This window comes from Micromys minutus (genome assembly GCF_963924665.1).
Source record: "Micromys minutus genome assembly, chromosome: 1".
NCBI lineage: Eukaryota > Metazoa > Chordata > Mammalia > Rodentia > Muridae > Micromys > Micromys minutus.
Window position 1 is genome coordinate 150,737,366 of NC_137969.1, and position 22,109 is coordinate 150,759,474.

General features: G+C 41.7%; 1 protein-coding gene across 1 annotated transcript in view; it reads right to left on the reverse strand.

Moving 5' to 3' along the window:
- NLRC4 (NLR family CARD domain containing 4) overlaps positions 1–17,420 on the reverse strand; it is a gene marked incomplete at both ends in the record, with an annotated part of 33,939 nt that extends 16,519 nt beyond the window's left edge. Inside the window, 2 exons of the mRNA XM_080911436.1 lie at positions 446–706; positions 17,336–17,420. Coding sequence (XP_080767562.1) covers positions 446–706; positions 17,336–17,420 — 346 coding nt within the window. The remainder of the gene's footprint in view (positions 1–445; positions 707–17,335) is intronic.
- Between the last annotated feature and the right edge of the window lie 4,689 nt (positions 17,421–22,109).

The following is a 22,109-nucleotide window of genomic DNA, read 5'->3' on the forward strand; positions in this document are numbered from 1 at the left end:
AAATGTCAGCCAATGATGCGATCAATTTATTTAAGGTAAGAAAATGAGAGTCAAAGGTATAGCTTGATGAGAAGGGAATTACTGTCTGTGGTACTGCACCATGAGGTAGGCTTAGTGTATTTGTGTTCCAGTTAAACTCATTTTTAGACAGTCTTGACCTATAACCTAGTTGGCTTCAGTCTCCCAATCCGCTTGTCTCAGCCCCCTGAAGCTCCCATGGTAACCCAACACACACCCAGTGTTCCGGTTGTATTGTATTTTAAGTGACACTACATGTCCTCATCTCCTGCCCAGTTCTGAGGTTACTTACATGGTTCCCAAGTATCTACTGGGACTGACTCAAAGACCCTGGCCAACGACAGAGATGGAGGACAAGCTGAAGTTCTATGGAAGGGACTGTGGGTGTTCTTAATGGTGGGATAGAGGAAAGCAGGGCAGTACTTACTTTGTCCAGTTAAGTCCTGATACACAGGATTGTTCCAGTTTTCAAGACTCTTAAGAAAGAGGTTGCAGGCCGCTGAGCCCTTCTTCAAAATCATGTGGATTATCCCTCGTGCGGCGTCCTGCTCCACCCGTTCACAGCAAATGACATCGACTTCTTCATGGTTGAGAACACTCAATGCAAACAGGTCATCACAGATTTGCTTTATCACTGGCATGCCCATCCTTTGAATAAGGGCTTGGCTGTTTTCCTTTATGAAGTTCACTGAAGAGATGGGAGTAAATCTTTGTTCATGTGTTCACTTAGCTAGTTTACTCTCCATGAAATAGACACGTCTGTCACCTGTGCATCAAAGCTGCATTACCCCTTCCCCGGCTCATCTTGAGCTCTGGGGCTATCAGATGCTTTACACTCAGGCCCTCAAGAAGAGCTCTGCAAAACTCTACAGCTATAACTTCAGTCTGTGAGCGAGATGGTCTTGCTTTGGTCATGGAGTAAGGTGGGTAAATTTATCCACCACTTCTGGCCCCCATCTTTAATCCCACTCTCAGAAGGTAGAGGCAGGTGGATCTCTTTGAGTGTGAGGCCAGCCTACTCTACAAAGTGAGTTCCAGGATAACCAGGGCTACATAATGATACTAGAAGGAAAGAGGAGGGGATGCAGGAGGGGGAGGAGAAGGAGAAAGAAGAAGAGAAGAGGAAGAAGGAGAAAGAGGGTGAGGGAGAAAAAAGAACTCCCTGGTGAAGTCACAGTAGTGAAAACACGGGTTTTAAAATTATGAATGGTCCTGTCCTGCAAGCATAAGAGCCGTTATTATCCCACTGAGAGCGGGAGACCTGCAGTGTTTCACTGTCCACATTCTCCCTTAGAAGCAGGAGTCAGAGAATCATCAGACCCTCGCCTGAGAGTCCAGCTACTCTCTGTCTATGTTTCTCTCCCAGCCATCCTGCCTCAACTTTACTCACACTGACTTGGGGGCTGCTAGGCTAGAGAGTGGAAAGTTCACTGGAGGGGACTCTATCTATACACACAGGGAACTGTCATCCATGCTGATGTAGGGCATGGCAGAGATGTGGGTACCTTGGGGTTACCAATGACCTGGACTCTGACAAGTAAGACCAACAAGCCTACTGGTTTAACAAATTAGATAGACTTTAGTCTCTTATTGGAGCTGTTTGTAGAGTGGCTGGATGTCTGTTCACGTTTCCCCAGGTAAAGTTAATGTAACCGCATACCATCTGCCAATTGTTAGCATCTGTAACCACTGGCAACTCTCTTTGAATCAGTTAGAAGGACTGCCAACTCTGTAGCAGACTGGCTTTCTGGGGATAGGATATTTCTTTTATGGAATTTACTGAACACCATAAGGTATTCAATATTTCCACCAGGACCAATTTCAAGATAATCACATATGCTGACTAGCTAACAAAAATCTGCAAATCCAACATTTCACCAATGAGAACCAACTAGGGAACATACTGTGTGAAACCTTGGGGGCTGTCAGGAGAATTCGTGTATGGCATTGTGGCGCTGCATACAAAGTAATGAACATGTCAGCCTGTTGGTTTCAAGCTTGGTTTCCTGACAAAGCTCAAAGAAGTAGGTGTTTCAGCTCTCACAAGCTTTAGTCCTTTCTGAAAAAGATCACTACAAAGTATTAGACAGTATTTAGTCTAAGCTCTCTCATTTTCTCTTAGTCTCTAGAGAGGCTACACCGTTTGTTTGTTTGTTTGTTTGTTTGTTTTTGTCTTCCTCTGCAATTCTTAATCTGTGTTGGAATTTGATTTGGTTTGGTTTGGTTTGGTTCAGTTTGGTTCCGTTTGGTTTAACAGTAATTGGAATTGACCTCGTGCATTGGAGGCAAACTCCCTACCACTGAACCACAGCCCTAATTCTGAGCCTAACTCTCAAACCCAGACAAAAGTGTGTCCAGTACTATATGCAGCACGCCATCTCTGTGACCTCAGAGCCCTCGGTCTGCAGGCTCGCTCTGTACCATAGGCTCCCCTGCCTTTTACATCCCTCATGACTAGAGATTTCAGAGTGAAAAAGTCCTCTCCAGTCTGAAATGTACTCAGGCAGCCCAACCCTTGGGGTCTCATTCCTGCGCCCCCCCATCACCATTGCAGATCCCAGCTGCTAACCACAGCAGAACCGCTGTCCACACTTGTCTGCAAGCCCTGTGAGGGAGCCCCCCTGCTCTCCTCTAGAGTCTCGGTCACCCTTCCTATGAAGATAACGACATCTGTGTTTACCCGTGATTTTCATTTTAGAGCAAACGTCTCTGAAAGGCCTGTAGATTCTTGCCCATTCTTACAGATCGCTTCTGAGGTTAGGTATCTTCCCACTTTAAAATAAAGACACCAAGTTCTATTAGTACTAAAAAAACTTTGTGATGCAGAAAAAAAGATGTGCTTGGAGATGCCTTTAACACAAGCACTTAGCAGGCAGAGGTCAGCCTGGTCTACAAAGTGAGTTCCAAGATAGCCAGAAACATACAGAAGGACCTTTCTCAAAGAAGAAAAGTAAGATGTATGAACCATCATATATTTGTGTATGTTTTAATGTTCAAAAAGTTTACTATATAACCATATATATATATATATATATATATATATATATATATATATATACTATGATGTTCTATGTATAAGACAATCTTATTACTAGCTATGAATTACCTCCATTCTATATTCATAACCATGGAGCTGTAAGATAGAGTCAAGACTAACCATGCTGTAACTGGTGGATGGATTGTTGCTTCGATGTCGTGTAACTGAAGATGTTTGTTTATGGAGCAGGGTTTCTCTACATAGCCCCATCTATCCTGGAACTCCGTATGTAGACCAGGCTGGTTTCGAAATCACTGAGATTCTTCTGCCTCTGCCTCACAAGTGCTAGGATTTAGGGTGTGCCCACCTTGCCTGGCAAGACTTCATTCTTAATCATGATTTGTGCTTATGCATGTGGACAAACGAGTTGCTCTTTGATCACACAGGAAACCCTGTTCATTGATTATTCTTTTTTTTTCTTTTCATAATATCTGCATCTACATTAGCACTTTTCAGGGAACCATTGTGCAATGACAATCATGTTCTTCTTCACATTTTCCACTGTGAGAGCTATTAATCATGTGTGGCTGTGAGGGCCATTAGCCAGGGATGGCTTGTGAGAGCTATTACCCACAGATAGTTTATGAGAGCCGTCAGCCACGCATGGCTGCTGAGCACTTGACATGTGATAAGAATGAGTATGTAACTGAGTTTTGCTTAAGTTCGCTGTTGTGGTCTGTCTGTCTGTCTGTTTTAAGGACCTTGTTATACATCCCAGGCTGACTTGTAATAATTCCATTTCCTCAGGTCCCAAGTGCTGAGACTCTAGGTATGCAATACTATGCTCTCATGTGCAATTGAGTTTTACAGTAAATTAAAATTTAAGTTTAAACTCACAGTTATATACCCACAGTGGCTACCACACAGGACAACACCCATGTCAAAAGGGAAACATAACTTGGGAGCTTCAGAAGCATTTAGGCCTGTGCCATTTCTCTGAACTGATTGTGTATAGTTTTCTGACGTCAGGTGATGCCCAGAGTGACCAGGTTATGGTTTACACACTCTCTGTACGAGTCTCACCTCACCCGTCATCAGCCTTTCTTCACAGGCTTGCCATGTGCTTTGTATTTTTTTTTTTAAACGAATTCTCAAGACAACATAAAGTACTTAATTGAGAATATCACAGATAATTAGTCAGATGAAAGGATTAATAGCTTTTCCATTTAATACCATCAATGCACTACCAATAATCTCAGGATAGCATTAAGAAACCAGGCAGATGGCATTTACTGCATACTTACTTGTGGTGAGTCAAAGTGTCCCGCTTTCCTAGTTCTCAATAGAAGATACTTCTTTTCCAATCAGGAAGGCCAAAGATGATCAGACTGCTGTCCCCTTCTTGAGGTAATGCAAGGCTATCCTAAGAAAATGGAAACAGCGTTGAAGTTGCTTGTTACCATGGTAGCAGCACTGCTCTTCTAGATGACTGTGTGAAGCTTCAACAGGGTCTTCGAGACTGCTGAGGCAGAAGTGCTTGTTGTGGAAGTGTGAGGACCTGAGTTCTTACCCCCAGCACCCATGGAAAAATCTGACCCTAGTTGCTGCCCACCAGTTTCACTAGTTAACCAGAGGTACCAGGTTTAGTGAAAAACTCTGGGGCTGGAGAGATGGCTCAGTGGTTAAGATCACTGACTGCTCTTCCAGAGGTCCTGAGTTCAATTCCCAGCACCCACATGATGGCTCACAACCATCTGTAATGGGGTCGGATGCCCTTTTCTGGTGTGTCTGAAGATGGCAGCAGTGTACTCATATATATATATAAAATAAATATACTAAAAAAAGAAGAAGAAAAAACTCTGTTGGGAACAAAAAGAGAGTATTAAAGAAGACACCTGACTTGACCTCTGGCTTCTATATGTACACACACATACACTCACACACACTCACACACATACACACTAATACACACACACTCACACACATACACACTAATACACACACACTCACACACATACACTTATACCCACTAACACATACACTCACACACACACTCACACTTACACATACATTCACACACTCACACATGCACTCACACACACATACACACTCACACATACACTCACACACATTCACATACACTCACACACACTTACACACATACACTCATACACACTAATACACACACACTCACACACATACACCCACTCACACACATATACTCACACACATTCACATACACTCACACACTTACACACATACACTCATACACACTAATACACACACTCACACACACACACTTACACATACATTCACACACACACATGCACTCACACTCACACAGATACACACTTACACACACACACTCACACACATTCACATACACTCACACACATACCCCTCCCCCAGATGTCTGGACCCTTGCCTAGAGGTGTAGACCATGAACAAGTAGAACTTGCAAACTCCTCAGTTGCTTCTGACAATCAAGCTAAGGAGACAAATTACATGTAAACATCAAAAGATGAAGCCCAGACCTACTGGGCTCTCACCAGGAAGTAAAAAGAAAAGAGCATTTGTAAACAGAGAAACTGGTATAAGGAAAGAACCTTGAGAGAAAGAGCCAGAAACCAAGGTAAAGGTAGCAGAGGAGACCAAGCGAAGGTCTGGTCTGTGGGTAGGACTGGGCTCAGAGTCCAGGTCTACCACTGACAAGCTGAGTCTGAGATTAAAAAGAAAAGGAAGGAAGAGGGAGGGAGAGATGGAGAGAGAGGGAGGGAGAGAGAAAAAAAAGAAAGAGCCTCTACAGTGAATGGACTCCCCAAATCTATGGAGGTTTAAAGAATAATGGCCCCCATAGGCTCATATATCTGAGTGCTTAGTCATCAGGAAACGGAACTTAGTCATCAAGAAAGAATTAAAAGGTGTGGCCTTTTGGGAACAGGTATGGCCTGGTTGGAGGAAGTTTGTCACTGGGATGAGGGCTTTGAGGTTTCAAAAACTCATTGTCTTCCTTCTTCTCTCAGTCTGTGTACTGGGCGCTATCCAGGGGGATCTGCAGGGCTCTGGCTCAGCTCTTCGAGGGGAGGAGGCAGCTGCTGCAGATTAGAGCAGCTCCTAGCTACCGTGGGGTGTTGTAGTCATGTGTTTCAGAACAGGAACATAGTCCAGAGAAGATCTAAATCCTGCCATTCTCAATTATGACAAGTCCTGAGTCCCTACGCCCTTTCCAGGTTTTCTGTCTGGTGGAATGGTCCACTGCCTCACACTCTTCCTGCTGCCTGCCGATCCAGATGTAGAACTCACAGTTATTTCTCCAGCACTATGTCCGCCTGTGTGGCGCCATGATGATAGGGACTAAAGCCTTGAAACTGTAAGCCACCCCAATTAACCACTTTCATGTATAAGAATTGCTGTGGTCATGGTGTCTGTTCACAGCAGTAGAGCAATGACTAAGACAATGTCTTCCTTTTTTTTCCAGGTTTAAAAAAATAACTAATTTGCCAGTATCTCCATAGTTTCACAGAAGCCAGTGTTCTCTAAACTTGTAGCTTCATCTACCCCACAGCTTTTACAGAGTCATAATCTACTGAATACATTTCCAGTATCCTTTAAAAATAAAACTTCATAAAAGATATTCTTATTCAACATGCTAAAACTTATCAAGTTACAATACAACTGTTCAGCCCTCCAGGTACCACCGGATCCTTTTTGGCCAAATGTTGGAGAATTAATTCTCCATATTTACTTTTATTAAAGAGGTTTCTGATAGTGAGAACAAGTAACCTATCATTTGTTGCCTAAAATAGGATCATTAGTTTCTAAGCTTGCTACATGCTGCTTAGCATCTTGCCCCACAGGCCTGCCTTCCTTTCTGTTATACAGCACAGGGGACATGGGGGTGGGCTGCCGGTAGATGAAGACTGCAGAGGCACTCACAAAGGGCTGCGTACGAGTCATTTGGAGCACACACAAAAAGTTTCTTGTCTCTCTTTGATGCTTGGACGTAACCTAGGGCATTGAAGGTGGCAGTGCTCTCACATGCCCTCGTGCTTGCTGCAGTGTGGCTGCCAGAGGAGAGCATAGACTTCATGGCATAGACAGAAGTGTGGCATTTCTTGTGAGCCACCATGTGGTTCCTGGGATTTGAACTCAGGACCTCTGGAAGAGCAACCAGTGCTCTAAACTGCTGAGCCATCTCTCTAGTCCAATATCTTTCTTCCAATATCTTTCTTTTTTAAAAGAGGAAAGAATCAATCCTCCACTGGCTGGGTCAGAGTTGAAGTGAGAATAAGAAAGAAAAAGAAAGAAAAAAGAGGAAACCATAAAAAAAAAAAAAACTGCATTATGTCAATGGGGTAGACATCTACTTGCTTGTCTGCTAAAGTAATCAACTACAACTGCTGCACATGCTTAGAATTTGAATCCAGTTTAGCTACTGGAAATATTGTTCTTACCAACAAAATGACTGCAAAGAATTAAATCAGAGTCAAATAACTAATTATTAATTATTTTAAAAATAAAAGCATGTAGCCGGATCTCATGTGCTCTGAGTTACCCACTGGGCTGAGGATACTGGAGAGGTGACTCGGCAGTTAAATGTTCCCACTTGAGCATGGGATTAGTTCCCAACACCCTCCAAAAAATATATACATATATGGAGAGAGAGAGAATTGTGTGTGTGTGTGTGTGTGTGTGTGTGTGTGTAACTGCAATTATAAGGGATCCTTCTGACTCCAAAGAATATCAGGCATGCACAGGATATACATAAAGACAAGCATGCAAAACACTTGAGATAAAAAGAAATAAATCTTATAAGAGGGGGTGGAGCGATTGGAAGAGCCAAAGAATCAGGGATTTGCTGTGAGATTGTGTCTTCTAGTACCATCAGAAGCTACACCCACAGAGTCTCACCAACATCATCTCCCAAACATGAGCTGAACAAGGGGGATACCAATGAACATGCCAAATTGCATGGAGGTAGGGAGCTGGGGAAGGCAGGCCCATGAAGCCTCAGTCCTACAGGAAGAACTACAAACAACCTGATAAAGCAGGGAACCCTTCCTAGGGACAACCAAATGGTCCAGCGCCAAACAGTTAACCCCGAAGATATATATACAAGTAACATATGGACTCAACAGGTTATATTTGTGAATATAAATGTATATATAAGTACACATTTGCATGTGATATTAAGTAATAAAAAAGAAAGTCATAAACTGAAAGGAGATAAAGCAGGGAGAGGTATATGGCAGGGTTTACAGGAGGAAACAGAAGGGAGAAATGTGATTAAAATATAACCTCAAAATATATAAAATTTAAAAGAGAAAACAAAAAACATATACTGTTTGTCTTAGTTAGGATTTTACAGCTGTGAACAGACACCATGACCAAGGCAACTCTTATAAAGAACAACATTTAACTGGGGCTGGCTCCCAGGTTCAGAGGTTCAGTTCATTATCATCAGGGTAGGAGCATGGCAACATCCAGGCAGGCATGGTGCAGGAAGAGCTGAGAGTTCTACATCTTCATTCGAAGGCTGCTAGAAGGAGACTAGCTTCCAGAAAGCTAGGATGAGGGTCTCAAAGCCCACACCCACTGTGACACACCTACTCCAGCAAGGTCACACCTTCTAATAGTGTCACTCCCGGGGCCAAACATATACAAACCATCACACTGTTCCTAAAGAGGACTTGAGTTTGGTTCCCAATACCCATGTTGGCCAACTGACAACTGCCTTCATGAGTTTCTGCACTTATGTGCACTCGCCCCCACACATGCATGGGCACACATTCACACACACACATTAAAAATAATTTTAAAAAATTATTATATTTAAAAATACCAAGAAAAAGTGCAGCTGTGACCAGTTTGACAATCTGGATTTGGGGTCATGCTCTGAAAATTTTCCTGCCCACCAGAAATACCTGAATTATGTGGAAAAGATCCTATTCTTAGGTTTGTACCTTGGCAAATAATATCTTCTTTCTTATTTGAAACAAGATCATACAACGTAGCCAAGTCTGGCCTGGGACTCACTGCATAGCTCAGTCTAGTCTCAGTCTCATGGTAATCCTCTGGCCCCAGCGTTCTTAGTGTTAAGATTACTGTCAGAAGCTACTATATCCAGCTAAAATGAAAATACTTTTTCAATTGTGATATGAGTTCCTCAGGAAACTGAAATCCCTCCTGACCCATGGGGAAAAGAACGCATACACTTGGCTGCAGAGGCAGCATTTGGACTGGCAGACGTATTCAGGTTTGGCACTGCAGACTTCAGTCTGACCCCTCATTCTTCAGGTTACTACCTGGCCGACTTCTACATGTGTTACTTGACCCTCTGGAGTGTGCTTTTCTTTCTGAAAACTTTTTTTACGTTGGTTTTTTGTTTTGTTTTGTTTTTTGTTTATGTCAGTTCTCTCCTGGAATAGTCCGTGTCCCAGGGATGAAACTCTGGCCAACAGGCTTGGTGACACATGCCCCTATGCCTTGAGCATCTCCCCAGCCTCTGGATTATGGTTTTTTTTACTGAACTCTTAGCACTCATATCTGCTTCAAGCATCATACTGATGATCATACAGGCAAAGAGACAGAACAGAGGACATCAGTCGGTATGATTCATTTATAAAAACATTATAAAATGCCCTAATCTAGAACGCTCTTAGATCTAGAGCATTTTTACTCCAGCCGCTCACTGATTGCTGTTGGTGAGATGCACTTAATAACTGGGGTTAAGATGCTCTGAGGGAAAAAAGAAGGTGCTCTGAGATAAAGACTGGAAGTGCCTTACCCCTCATCTCACAGCGAGTTCTGTAACATGCTTCCTATAAATCCCACAAAGAGGGATTTTCTTAACTTTTCTGTCCAAGTTCACGTACCTTGTCAGAGGCTCAAGAGACCAGATGGGCCACCTGCTCCCTCTACTCTGTAAGGCCAAAAAGCATGCTCTAAGTCTTTTTGTCTCATAGTAAATACAAAGGTGTTCTCTAGGGCTCCAAATCCTTTAACACCAACTCAGAAACCTCAGGTAACTCCAACAGACCAGGTTAACCGCCCACCCCTGACAATGCCCACTCTCAAACCCAAGTTTCCCTGCAGGCAAATCAGCCCAATGAGCAAACTATCCACTGCAGGACGACCTCACAGACACAGGTTTCAATGGACCTAAACTCAAATTTCAATATTTGACTCTAAAACTGACTTAAATCCCATTCCCTCTCCCTGAAGTACCTGGCCAAGCAATCCAGTTGCCTTATAAGGAAAAGTCATCTTAAAAGTAAGTTTTTTTCTTCTTTCTTAATCCAAACGTCTTTGTCCATGAGAGGAGACTGTAGAAAACAGGAAGTGCCAGTGGTGGTTTTTTTTTTTTTTTCTTCTTCTTGCTTCTGAACCAATCGTTGTGGTTACATAACACATACTACCAAGAAAAAGGAGTGACAGGGTAACCAGGAAGTAGGGACTTTGAGTTTATGCACTCTTTGCTTCCTGCTTATTCATATAATAAAGATTTAACAACTGTTTATCTCTCCAAGCAAAGGGGATGAGAAAGCTTTATTAGTGCCAATTACAAGTGAACAAGATCCAGGAAAACAGGATATCCCAAGTTCCAAAGTTCAAATGTGGTAATTGTTTCTTGAAGTGTGTGTGTATAGAGAGTGGGCAGGACAAAGTTTTGGTAAGTCGGAAGAGAAGGAGAAGCTGAGATTCAAGATGGAAGATGAAGATGACCTATCTCCTCTGTGTGGCTCTGCATAGCCATAGGTAGATATGTGTACTTTCTAAGAGATGAGTTTCTATAGGTCAATTTATCTTATCTAGGTGGGTGGTTTATATCTTTGTCAACTGGTTGTAAGCTTATTGTGTGGAGGGATTGTGGATTGAGAATTTAACTTATAAATCCGTTTGATAAGATACTAGGTGCTGGCTCCACACTGGAGTGGCTCTCACAGAGTGAGACTGAGGGGCCGGTAGCAACAGAACCTTTTATTTAATTTGTGCTGCAATGTGTGTGTGTGTGTGTGTGTGTGTGTTTATTTTATTTAGTTTTGAACAGATTCCTTTTATGTACCCTGGCTGCCCTGGTACTCCCAATGTAGATCAGGATAACTTGGAACTCACAGAGACCCAGCTGACTCTGCTTCTTGAGTGCTTAGATTAAAGGCACATCACTTCTTAGTTTCAGGAATCTTTTTTTTTAAAGATTTAATTACTTATTTTATGTATATGAGTATACTGTAGGTGTCTTTAGACACAGCAGAAGAGGGCACCAGGTCTCATTACAGATGGTTGTGAGCCACCATGTAGTTGCTGGGAATTGAACTCAGGACCTCTGGAAGAGCAATCTGTACTCTTAACCACTGAGCCATCTCTTCAGCCCTCAAGAATCTTTTATATTAACAAAACAAAAAAAGTCATCAATCAACATAATTCTAAATACATTGGTGGAAACAGCAGATAAGCAGGTTGCAGCAAAGAAAGTCTTGCTAAAGGTTTGGGATCTGAGTCTATTTTTAGCATCTAGGTTGTTAAGAGCTTGTTAATCTATACCAAAAGTTTCGCCTGATAGGATGTCTTCAGTCATTACAGACGTGGGTAATAAAGAAGTTCTAATCAGGTGATCAGCTTCTATCTGGGACCCTTGGTTCTTGTGTTTTAGAAATTCAGTATGGTTTTTGCTTGTCTTGTCTTAGACTTCTGATTCTCCTGCCTCTTGCCCTTTAAGAGCTTAGATTACAGCCATAAGTCACCATGCCACACTCTGTTTTTCCATGGTGGATGGAGATTGAGGTGTGGACAGAGAAAAAATGCAAAGTGACATAGTCTGGTTTGGTTGGTTCAAATATATTGTCACGGAGGGCAAGGGCAAACAAACTTATCTCTGTACCTTGGTTTCCAGAAAAGCTGTTCTCCCAGTCACTGGGGTCACAGAAAGTTAGCCCAGGTTAGTCACTGATTCTCCTGAATGAGCATGCATTCACGCAGGATCACCGAATACACCAGAAAGCTAAGATATACTCAGCTTGAAACAGACGTTTGTCAACAGCGGTCTTGCATACTTTTTCCTTTGACTTCGAACAAATTGCTAGAATATTCTTTTTCTTTTGTTATGTAACTACTTGTTTCAAAAAGAGTATTCTGAGGCGGGCATGGTGGCGTATACCTTTAATAGAAGCATTCTAGAGAAGAGCCAGGCAGATCTCAGTGAGTTCAAAGCCAGCCTGGTGTACATAGTGATTTCCAAGGCAGTAGACCTACATAGTACAGAGATCCTGTCTCAGAAACAAACAGACAAAACCCAAAATCCCATTCTGATACATTAACTTAGCTGGCTATATATGTCCAATGTGAGTACCCATACTTCAGTTCAGTGGTTCTCAACCTGTGGGTTGAGACTCTCTCATAAGGGTCACACATCAGATAATCTACATATAAGAGATTACATTACAAATCATAACAGAAGCAAAATTATAGTTATGAAGTATCAAAAAAATAATTTTATGGTTGAGGGTTACCAGGACACAAGGGATTATATTAAAGGGTCGCTGATGTGTTTACAAAAAGATAAAGAGGGGGGATATGTTCTATGGAGGTGTGGTGAGGTGTGGGGAAGGGGATGCCTCTGGCAGGCCCATGTTGAGGCATCTCTTCCCCCTGAGGAACCACCACACGACAGTATAGAATAGAGTTTATTGTGGGGAGGGGAGTTAAGAAGGTAGTCAGGGCAGAGAGAGAGAGAGAGAGAGAGAGAGAGAGAGAGAGAGAGAGAGAGAGAGAGAGAGAGAGAGAGGAGTAGAGGCCAGCCATGAACACGTGGAGAGAGGGGGGGACAAGAATGAGAGAGTGGGGGAAGGAAGGCAAGAGCAAGAGGGGGTCAAGAGAGTAAGAGAGTGAGGAGGGGGCAAGCAGCCCCTTTTATAGTAGTGTCAGGCATACCTGGCTATTGCCAGGTAACTGTAAGGTGGAGCTTAGACAGAATGCTAACAGTCACAGCATTAGGAAGATTGAGAACCACTGAGCTAGCTTCTCTAGTGGAGTGTCAGGGGTACTTTGCAGTGAAGGACTGCTTTGTCAGCTAAACTCTTTGGTTTTTAAAAGCTCTTTGTGCATGTACATATAATCACTGTGTGTGTACAAGTATGCACATATATGTGCATGTTCATGTGTGGGGGTGAGTGAGCCCCCATGCCACAGCATGCATGTGGAAGTCAGAGTACAATTACAGCTGTCAGTATTTGCTTCCAGTTCATTGGAGGTAGGGCCTGTGTTGTTAATTGAGGCTAACTGGCCCATAGGAGGAAGTTGGATGCATGAAACTGAGGTGAGCCATGTGGCAGACATGGAATGGTACAAATGAGTAAAAATATGCTAAGAGCTAGTTGGGAGCAAGCCTAGCTTAAGGCCTAGGGCATCTATATAATGTATGTAATAAATATAAAGTTTCCATGTCATTATTCAAAGCCACAGTGGGCATAGAAAAACCTTTAATTTACACCTTCACAACTTCAGAGCATTCTTTCTCTTCCTGTTTACACTGCTGCTTTTGTAGGCAGGTAGGGTAGAATTGTCACAGAACCCCTCCATGTCCCTCTATTTCATCTACGCATCGGCAGCCATCGGTGTCACAACTCAGGTAGCTTCCTTGGTCTTTACTGTAATCAGGAGCACGGATCCTAGGCTCCACATGATTTCTGGCAACAGTGCAGACTACAGGCATGCCCCCAGCATGCCCCCAGCATGCCCCCAGCATGCCCCCAGCATGCTCCCAGCTGTTGCAGGTTCAGTGATCCAGAGGTCTAGAAGTTCAAGGTGTTTCTGGACCACTGACATTACCATGGTCTCAGGTGGCAGCTCAAGCCACTCAAATCAATATGGCCCTTGGTGGTAACATCGCCCATGGACATCAATATGTCTTCAGTATATCTCCAATATGCCCAAACCACAGACAATCATGTGGCCTTTGGTGGTAACATGGGCCACAGACACCATCACAGATCCTGGATGCATTAGAACCAAAGACTCAGATTTGGCCCTTGGAGGCATGGACTAAGGCATCATAATAGCCTCAGGTGGCCGTGCAGGCCACTCCCATCAGCCTGGTTGTCACTCACCATCTGTCAAGTCTCCAGTTAGTTCTGTTGCCCTCTATAGTACATGTACCACTCTGTTTTGAGAGGGGGTGGAGGAGAAGGAGGAGGAGGAGAGAGGTGTGGATTCCCTAATTGGTTCTTGGTTGTGTCAATAAAAAGGCAGAAGCTGGACAAAGAAAAAAGATGGGACTTCCAGGTCCCAGGAGGAAGACAGAAGGGAGCCTGCAGGAAGAGGGGAGGTGGCTTTGGACCGGGCTTTGGAATGAGAGGACATAACAACATGTAACTCTTAGTGCAACCAGAGCTGGCAACCTCCACCACCAGAGGATGGCTAGAACAGGTTAGCTGATACGTTTAGGGTTAGAGGTTTCTATGCCCAATGATTGTGTTGTCTGCCAAGTTTCAAAATAATAAAGCAATCTATTGTTTTTTTTTTCCTGAGGGGCTAAGGTGGGCAAGAGAGAGAATAGCCAGGACCATAGCAGGCAGCTTGGCGAAGCTAGCTGGACCTAGCTGGGAGGAATGGGCAAATTGGGAGTGAGGCCCGTGGCAGCATGATTTTGGAACTAAATTGGAAGAGGTTGTAGCTCCGGGTGAGCTCCTGGGAAGACAGTAGCATACTTTTTAAAAATTACATGCTACAGAGAAGATGAAGAAGAAGGGGGGGTGCAAGGAGTTTCCGATAAAGAGGGGGGATAATAGATCATAATGTAGACAATTCTGATTAACATCTATTATGAATTAAATTAAATAACCAGTAATATAGAAATTCATAACTAGCCAAGGTGGTGAGAAATGTGACAATATCGTGACATAGAGTGCTAAGCCTTAACTTGGCTTATCAATATCACCCCCTCCAAGGTCAGGGCACACAGGTAAGAAAGGGTGGGAAGAGTGTAAGGTGTGGAGGATGGGCAGGGGTGGTGTGAAAGGCTGTCTTCTGGACATAGAATGCCCTTACGACAGCAGTGGCTACCTGTGCAAGACTGAGCCCCTCAACGTGGCTCTGTCCTTCCCTGAGGACCTATAGACTTCATGGTTGCTGGGGAGGAGGAGCCATATTTCCCAATGGTGTAGCCACTAGCATTTGATCTTTCAGGCAAATAACCTGCAGGCATGCTCAGGGGACTTTGGTGGAATAGGGAAGAGAATAAATAAGGGCAGGTGGAGATACTGGTCAGTGGTTAAAGCCACAGGCTGTCGGTGCTGAGCACCCGGGTTTCGTTCGCAGCACCCACATGGACCCTCACACTCTCCAGCAACTCAAATTGCAGAAGATCTGGTGTGGAGAGCATTTTTGGCACCAGTTGATGGCAGAGCAATATTGATATTAATATTATCCCAGGACATCCTGGCCAAGGCAGGAATCTGGCTTCTGTGCTATGCCCTAGTATCAAGCACATTGGCATTTATAGCTCGAGGTAGGGCTCTCAAGAATAAGGCTTTAAGGAAGTACATCTACATCCGAAGTTTGAGGCAGAGCTTTTAAGAATGTGGACATTCATATTTGACGCTCCAGGCAGTATCCTTGGGAATGCAGTTTAGGGTAGGATGGATTTCGAGATGTAGGCAAAGCAGTATCCATTTTTGTCTCTGACCTTTTCACCTGACCTCCAGTAAGATGTTTACAGGATCTTTGGTTGTTATCTGGCTTGATCCATTCTCAGAACCATTGTTACCTTTTTGCATGTAAATAAATGATTTAAAAAGAGACGGATTAAACCCAGCTTCACTTTGGCTATAAGGCTTATGCTTCAAGTCAGGCCGAAGTCATGCTGCAACTTTAACTAACTTGGCTTTCTTCTTTCAATCCTTGCTCCGGCTCTGGGGGACCCCTATTGTTTGCCCGAGCTGATCTTGGACAATCTGTCACCCTCTTCAGGTCTCTGCAGGCTCTGCGTGCACAGTAAACACCTACAGACATAAAATAAAGATACAGATATAAATAAATGGGATACTAATAAACATTTACCAAAGCTTTTTACTATCACAAGCTATCACAAACAAACTACAGCACTACAGCCCTATAAATGTGCATATGTGAGGATGTATACATGTATGTATGTAATTGTAAAGGAATGATTTTTTTCAGGATTTTAAAAAATTTTATATACCAGGATGGTTTGCTTGCATGTATGTTTATAAACCACATGCATACCTGGTACCACTAGAGGCCAGAAGAGCATGAAACCCCCTGGATCTGGAGGTATTGATTGCTGTGAGCCACAGGATGTGTGCTAGTAATTGAGCCTGCGGATTTTACAAGAATGAGTGCTCTTAACTGCTGAGCTATCTCACCAACTCTCAAGAATTATTTATTGGGCTGGAGAGATGGCTCAGCAATTAAGAGCACTGACTGCTCTTCCAGAGGTCCTGAGTTCAAATCGCAGCAACCACATGGTGGCTCAAAACCATCCGTAATGAGATCTGATGCCCTCTTCTGGTGTGTATGAACACAGCTGCAGTGTACTTAATATATAATAAATAAATAACATCTTTTTTAATAAAAGAATTCTTTATTTAAAAAAAGGGGGGCTTCATAACAAGATTCTGTCTCAAAACAATGAAAAAAACGCAAATATAAAAACAAAACAAGCTGTGGGGTTCTGACATAGCATTGAGGTAGTTTAGTTTGAATAAGCTAAACCTCTTGACCAATAGTTACAACCAAAAACTGAGATTAGCAAGTTAAATGTAACATTTGTACCACTCCTTTAAATTCAATAAGCCTATTGTTCAAAGCACCAAATAGGACAAGATTCAGGAAACCAAATCCGTGGTCTGAACCCTCCTGCTTGGCTTATACAGGCATGAATAAACCATTAACAACAATAGAAAACACCATAAACATCAAACAGAGAGAACAGACTTCTTGGTAAGATCTCAGGGCATTAGGGTTGCGATCATGGAACCAGACTGACAGGTTCATGTTCTGTTGCCGCTGGTTACTATCTCTGTGACCTTTATTTTTTTTATTTTTGAAAAGGCCAAGGATTTAGTGTATTCATAAGAAAATCAGCTTAGAACTGGATCACTTGGCTCTTTCTCTTCTTGTACCTCCCAGTTCAAAATGCTCACATCTCTTACTAGCCAGCATCCTCTTAGATCTGCATTTGGGTTTAACATACTCCAATTTCAGCACCATATTCTTTGTAGTTTTAGCCTTTTAGTGGAAAATGGGCTTAGTCTGCCCACAACAGTCACTCTGTTTTCCTGTCATTACGCTGCTTTCCCTGGGCAGACAAAGAACACTTACTCTTCTTGTACCGTGTCACCTTGTGGGGTTGGTGCTTCCCACATTTCTTGCAGAATATCTGGCGGGTCTTAAGAACATTCACCATATTTGTAAGAGCACTATCATCTCAGAAAGAAAGAACCTCTGTGACCTTTAGCAATGGATTTTCCCCCTACTTCCTGTAAGGAATTCTGAAAAGAATGACATGTCCTACATTATGGGGGTTCTTGTGATGACTGAACAAATAAATTAGTCCACTTATGGTGGTGCGTAGCATCTGAAGGACTAGCTTACCCAGCCTTGGCAGAGATAAAGATTCTCGATTCTTTTTTGAAGGGGAATGGGGAAGCTGCCCGGAGCAGACATGTCTCATGGTCAAAAGATCCTTAATAATGAAATAACATTAAAAGTCACATTCTGTGGATTTCTGATGTTTTTAAGGACTATCTAAGTAAAGTATATCTGAACTGTTAAACCCTGACTACACTTAGCCATTTCTATTTGAATAAACTGAAAGCACTTTATTATAATTAAATCAGAATCTAACATAAACATGAGTTTGATATCCAGCTCTTAACTAGTGTTACTTCATCATCTTAAACAGTTAGTAAAGCAGCTATTAGAAGGACTGAGTCAAAGCCTTGTATTCTTAAATAAGTTGTAAAGGCACAATGTCTATCTAAGAGTAACAATATTAATTTCAAATTGTGTATCAATATACAGATTCATACCAATGAAAACCTAAATCTGTATCAATATAAATTCTATACCAAAGTAAGAGATTATAACTTAAATTTGTATCAATTAAAAATATATCTATTAATTCAGATTAGGCTACACAATGCTTTGTTCAAGAACATAATTTAGTAATCCATCTGATTTATTTCCTCTCTGTTCAAAACTATGAAGATTTTAGATTACATCTTAAAATGACAACCTATTTATAATTTGTAACTATTACCAGACACCAAGCCCAGGAAACTGAGCTGATGAGTATGTGTTTGGAAGGGTCAGAGCTTTACTGAAGTTCTGACTGGATCTGTCTGAAAGTTTGGATAAAGTGAGATGATCTGGTATCAGCAGCAATCCTGAGCCTGTTGTAGAAGCAAGCCTCTGGACAGCATCTAGAGTCTTGGGATAACACAAACCCCCAAGAAACCACGAGAAACCATCCTTGCTGCAATTATACAAGGTTTATTGATGAACCAGTACACTGGGGTCGAGACTTACATCCCATGCAGGGGTAGAGGAGTTTGACCCCGAGTGGCTGGGAGAAAGGGTTTTTAAAGGAAGAAGAAAAAAAAAAAAAAAAAAAAAAACACAACCCAAGGGGAGAGGGAGTACGTCATTGGAAAATGCCAAAAATACTAATGAAGAATCTCAAGGGAAACACCCGGTTTCTCAAGATTGCTTATAAGGTGTTACTTTAACTTTTATGGTTTTATGGTCAGTCAGTTCCTGAAACAGAACCTGAACCTGCTATCCTACATTTTTGGCTCTACTCTACCTGCTAGGGGTCTTCTACTCTGCCTTTTAGGGGTTCAGGAATTATCCTGGTCTTTCACATGGATGTTTCTCTCGAGAATCTCTATATGGATAAGGTTGCTATGAATAAGGGATGGAATTGTATAGGATCATTTGACTTATCTAGGTGGGCAAATTATATCATTCCAGTTGGATCAGAGTATTTTGGTGTGTTCTTTGATGTTATGACTTGACTTCAAAGGGTGTAGTGGCAGAATGCACAAAGCACGCCATGAAATTGTGATGTGTGTGTGTGCAAGGCTTGGCAACAACATACCAAGGGGAAGTGAGTAAAAACAACACGCTGGGATAGAAGCAGCCAAGGTGAGCAGAGTGGATTGCCCCTGAGTCAAAAGAAGCTGGGGTCCGTGAGTACTTAAATCGTGGAGCTGCTGAGATAAAGATAACACATAATACCATGTGGTCCTACGGTTGTCAGCACTAGTGTGGAATAAAAAATTACCACTTTTTTATTTTTACCGCAACAGGTGGCAACCAACATGTTAGGCAAGAATCCACTAGAAAGTTAAGGCTATCAGCCTAAGAGGTAGAGAGAAATTTTTTATTTTCTAAGTAGGGGACAGCACCATGTTGAGTCACGTGATGTCTCAAGTGCAGGAACATTAAACAAAAGAAACACAGAGGCAGTCTCTGCTGTAGGGGTCCTGCTGTGTGAGAAGGCAGGCTACCCTGATCATAGAGTGAGAGATTAGAAGCTGCTTGATTCTTTGGCAGAATTGTTTCGGAAATGTATTAAAAAGCTGGTTGTTTTGAAGATTATAGTATAAAGATTTAATGCTCAAGTCAAGTTTGTTTTTATAGTTAGAAAAAGAGAATACAGAATTCACCTGAATCACATGGTTCAGAATTAAGATAGGGAAAATTAGTCACTGACTCTAAGTAGAGAGTGATGATATTTGAAAGTTAATAAGGTTATTAAAAATAGAAGTTTGGGACTGGAGTTATAGCTCAGCGGTTAAGAGCACTGTCTGCTCTTCCAGAGGTCCTAAGTTCAATTCCAAGCAACCACATGGTGGCTCACAACCATCTGCAATGAGATCTAGTGCCCTCTTCTGGTATGCAGGCATACATGCAGACAGAACATTGTATAATCAATCAATCAATCAATCAATCAATCAATCAATCTTTATAAAAAGAAATAGAAATCTGTACACTAGGCAGAGTGAATACAGACATATATGAGGAAAGTTATTAATATGAAGATCTGACACTCCAGATTGGGAGCTGGACAGATCGATATTGCTTTAAATATTAAAATGGGTGTGATATTGAGTTTTGTGGTTCTATTATTTCTCTGGGAGAAAATACAAGATACAAGATATTCTAGCTGCTGATTAAAGGACACGCTATTTTGGGACAAAGGTTGTGTCTTTTTGTTTATAAAAAGGGTGCTTTTGCTCTACATGCCTTCCAGAGTTCTATGGAGCAGATTTGATAGAAGGAGACTGCCTGAAACTGGATTCACGAGGATCAAACAAAAATATATCTCGATGCTAAAATGTTACTGTTGAGATTTATATATTGCAGAATGTGCAGTTATGGTGAAGCTCGTCATCAGAATGCTGAACTGGCCTGCTTGGATTCCTGATCTCAGGGACGTTCATCTAGATCCAGCCAGGACAGACATCAGAGCCTACAGCAATTATCAGTGTGGCCTTCCTTCTTGAGTCCTGGCTGGCTTCTTCATCCCCTCCTCCCTTCTAGATATCTCAATGCCCATATGCAGCTTGAAGAAGCCTATGATGGATGAGTCATTGCCCTGATTCCATAGACTCTGGGGGGTAAAGGTGTTTATTCTAAGGCTGTTTTTATGAGGAATTTTTAAATAGTCATAATTAAATAGGGAGAAATTAACCAGATTTATTTGTACAACCATAATCTTGTTTGGTAACTAAGCTAAAGTCATATCTTACACTGGTAGAAATATTTGTAATTGATACAAAGTTGAAGTTATAATCTTTACGGTGATATAGAATTTATTTGATACAGATTTAAGGTTTTTACTAGTACAATTTTCTATTGATTTAAAATTCAGGTTAATATTGTTGCTTTCATATAGGTGTTATACCTATACGATACATTTGGGAATGCAAGGCTTAGACCCAGTCCTACAACTGCTATAATACTGTTTTTAGTTGATTGTACGATTTAAGAGGCAGATAACAAACTCATGGTTCAGAGTCAATTAAAAGGGTGTTTTTAAAGATATTTTAATTAGAAATGGCCAAGGGTAGTCAAAGCTTAACAGTTCAGAAATGCTTTTTGTAGTTTTGTGGTTTTCAAAAAACGTCAGAAATCCATAAATTATGACATTTAATGTTATTCATCTTTTGTTGAAACATATATGCTCCTTACAGTTCCCTTTTGGTGGATTTAATGAAGATACTGATCATCTCTACCTTTAGGTGAGGTTAAACCTGTGGCAAGACAGCCACTGGGAAGAAACTGCCTGTTTCACCTAAGACTAATACTGTCCAGAAAGGGACACATTATGCAGAGTAGTTGACTGATAATCTTTACTGAGCCAAATTATCAGCCCTTCAAATTTCTGCATTTCAAAAGTCTGTCAATGATCCTGGGCCAGAAGGCTGAAGACTTGCTCTCTCATGTTGCTAATAGAAATTTGTCTCTAGAACCTGTCTCAGTCCTGGAAACTGTAATAGGCTTCCTATGTTTTTACATATTTGGCCATTCTCAGAGTTGAAGACTAATTTAGTTTTAATGCCTAACTGAGCTAATTAACTTTGAGAAAACATAGTCATTTAGAATATTTTCAAATGGTAATAGTTGTACACAGCTTACATTCAAGGGAAAAGTTTTTTTTTTTTTTAAGTAAACAGATACAGTGATGTGTAGAATGATATGTCGTTACACAACAAGGCAAGTCCAGCCTATCATTAGAGCAAAACAAAAGGTGGGGGGGAGAGTAGGAAGGAGAGAGGAGGAGGAGAAAGCCAGAGATTTGAGAGGAGGCAACATGGAAGCAGACATGGATGTTTCTCTCCGCACATCTCTATATGGATAAGGTTGTTATGAACATTTTACAAAGAATAGAACTGTATAGAATCATTTGACTTATATAGGTGGGCAAATTATATCATACAATTGGAAATTTTTTTATGGATTGTGCAAGGTGCACAGGTAAGTTAAGAATAAAATTTGCTTTTTGTTTGAACAGGTAAGAGACAATTGTCATTTTTATGAATTGATTTTTATCAATAACTACATGTAATAAATGCTCATTCATGCC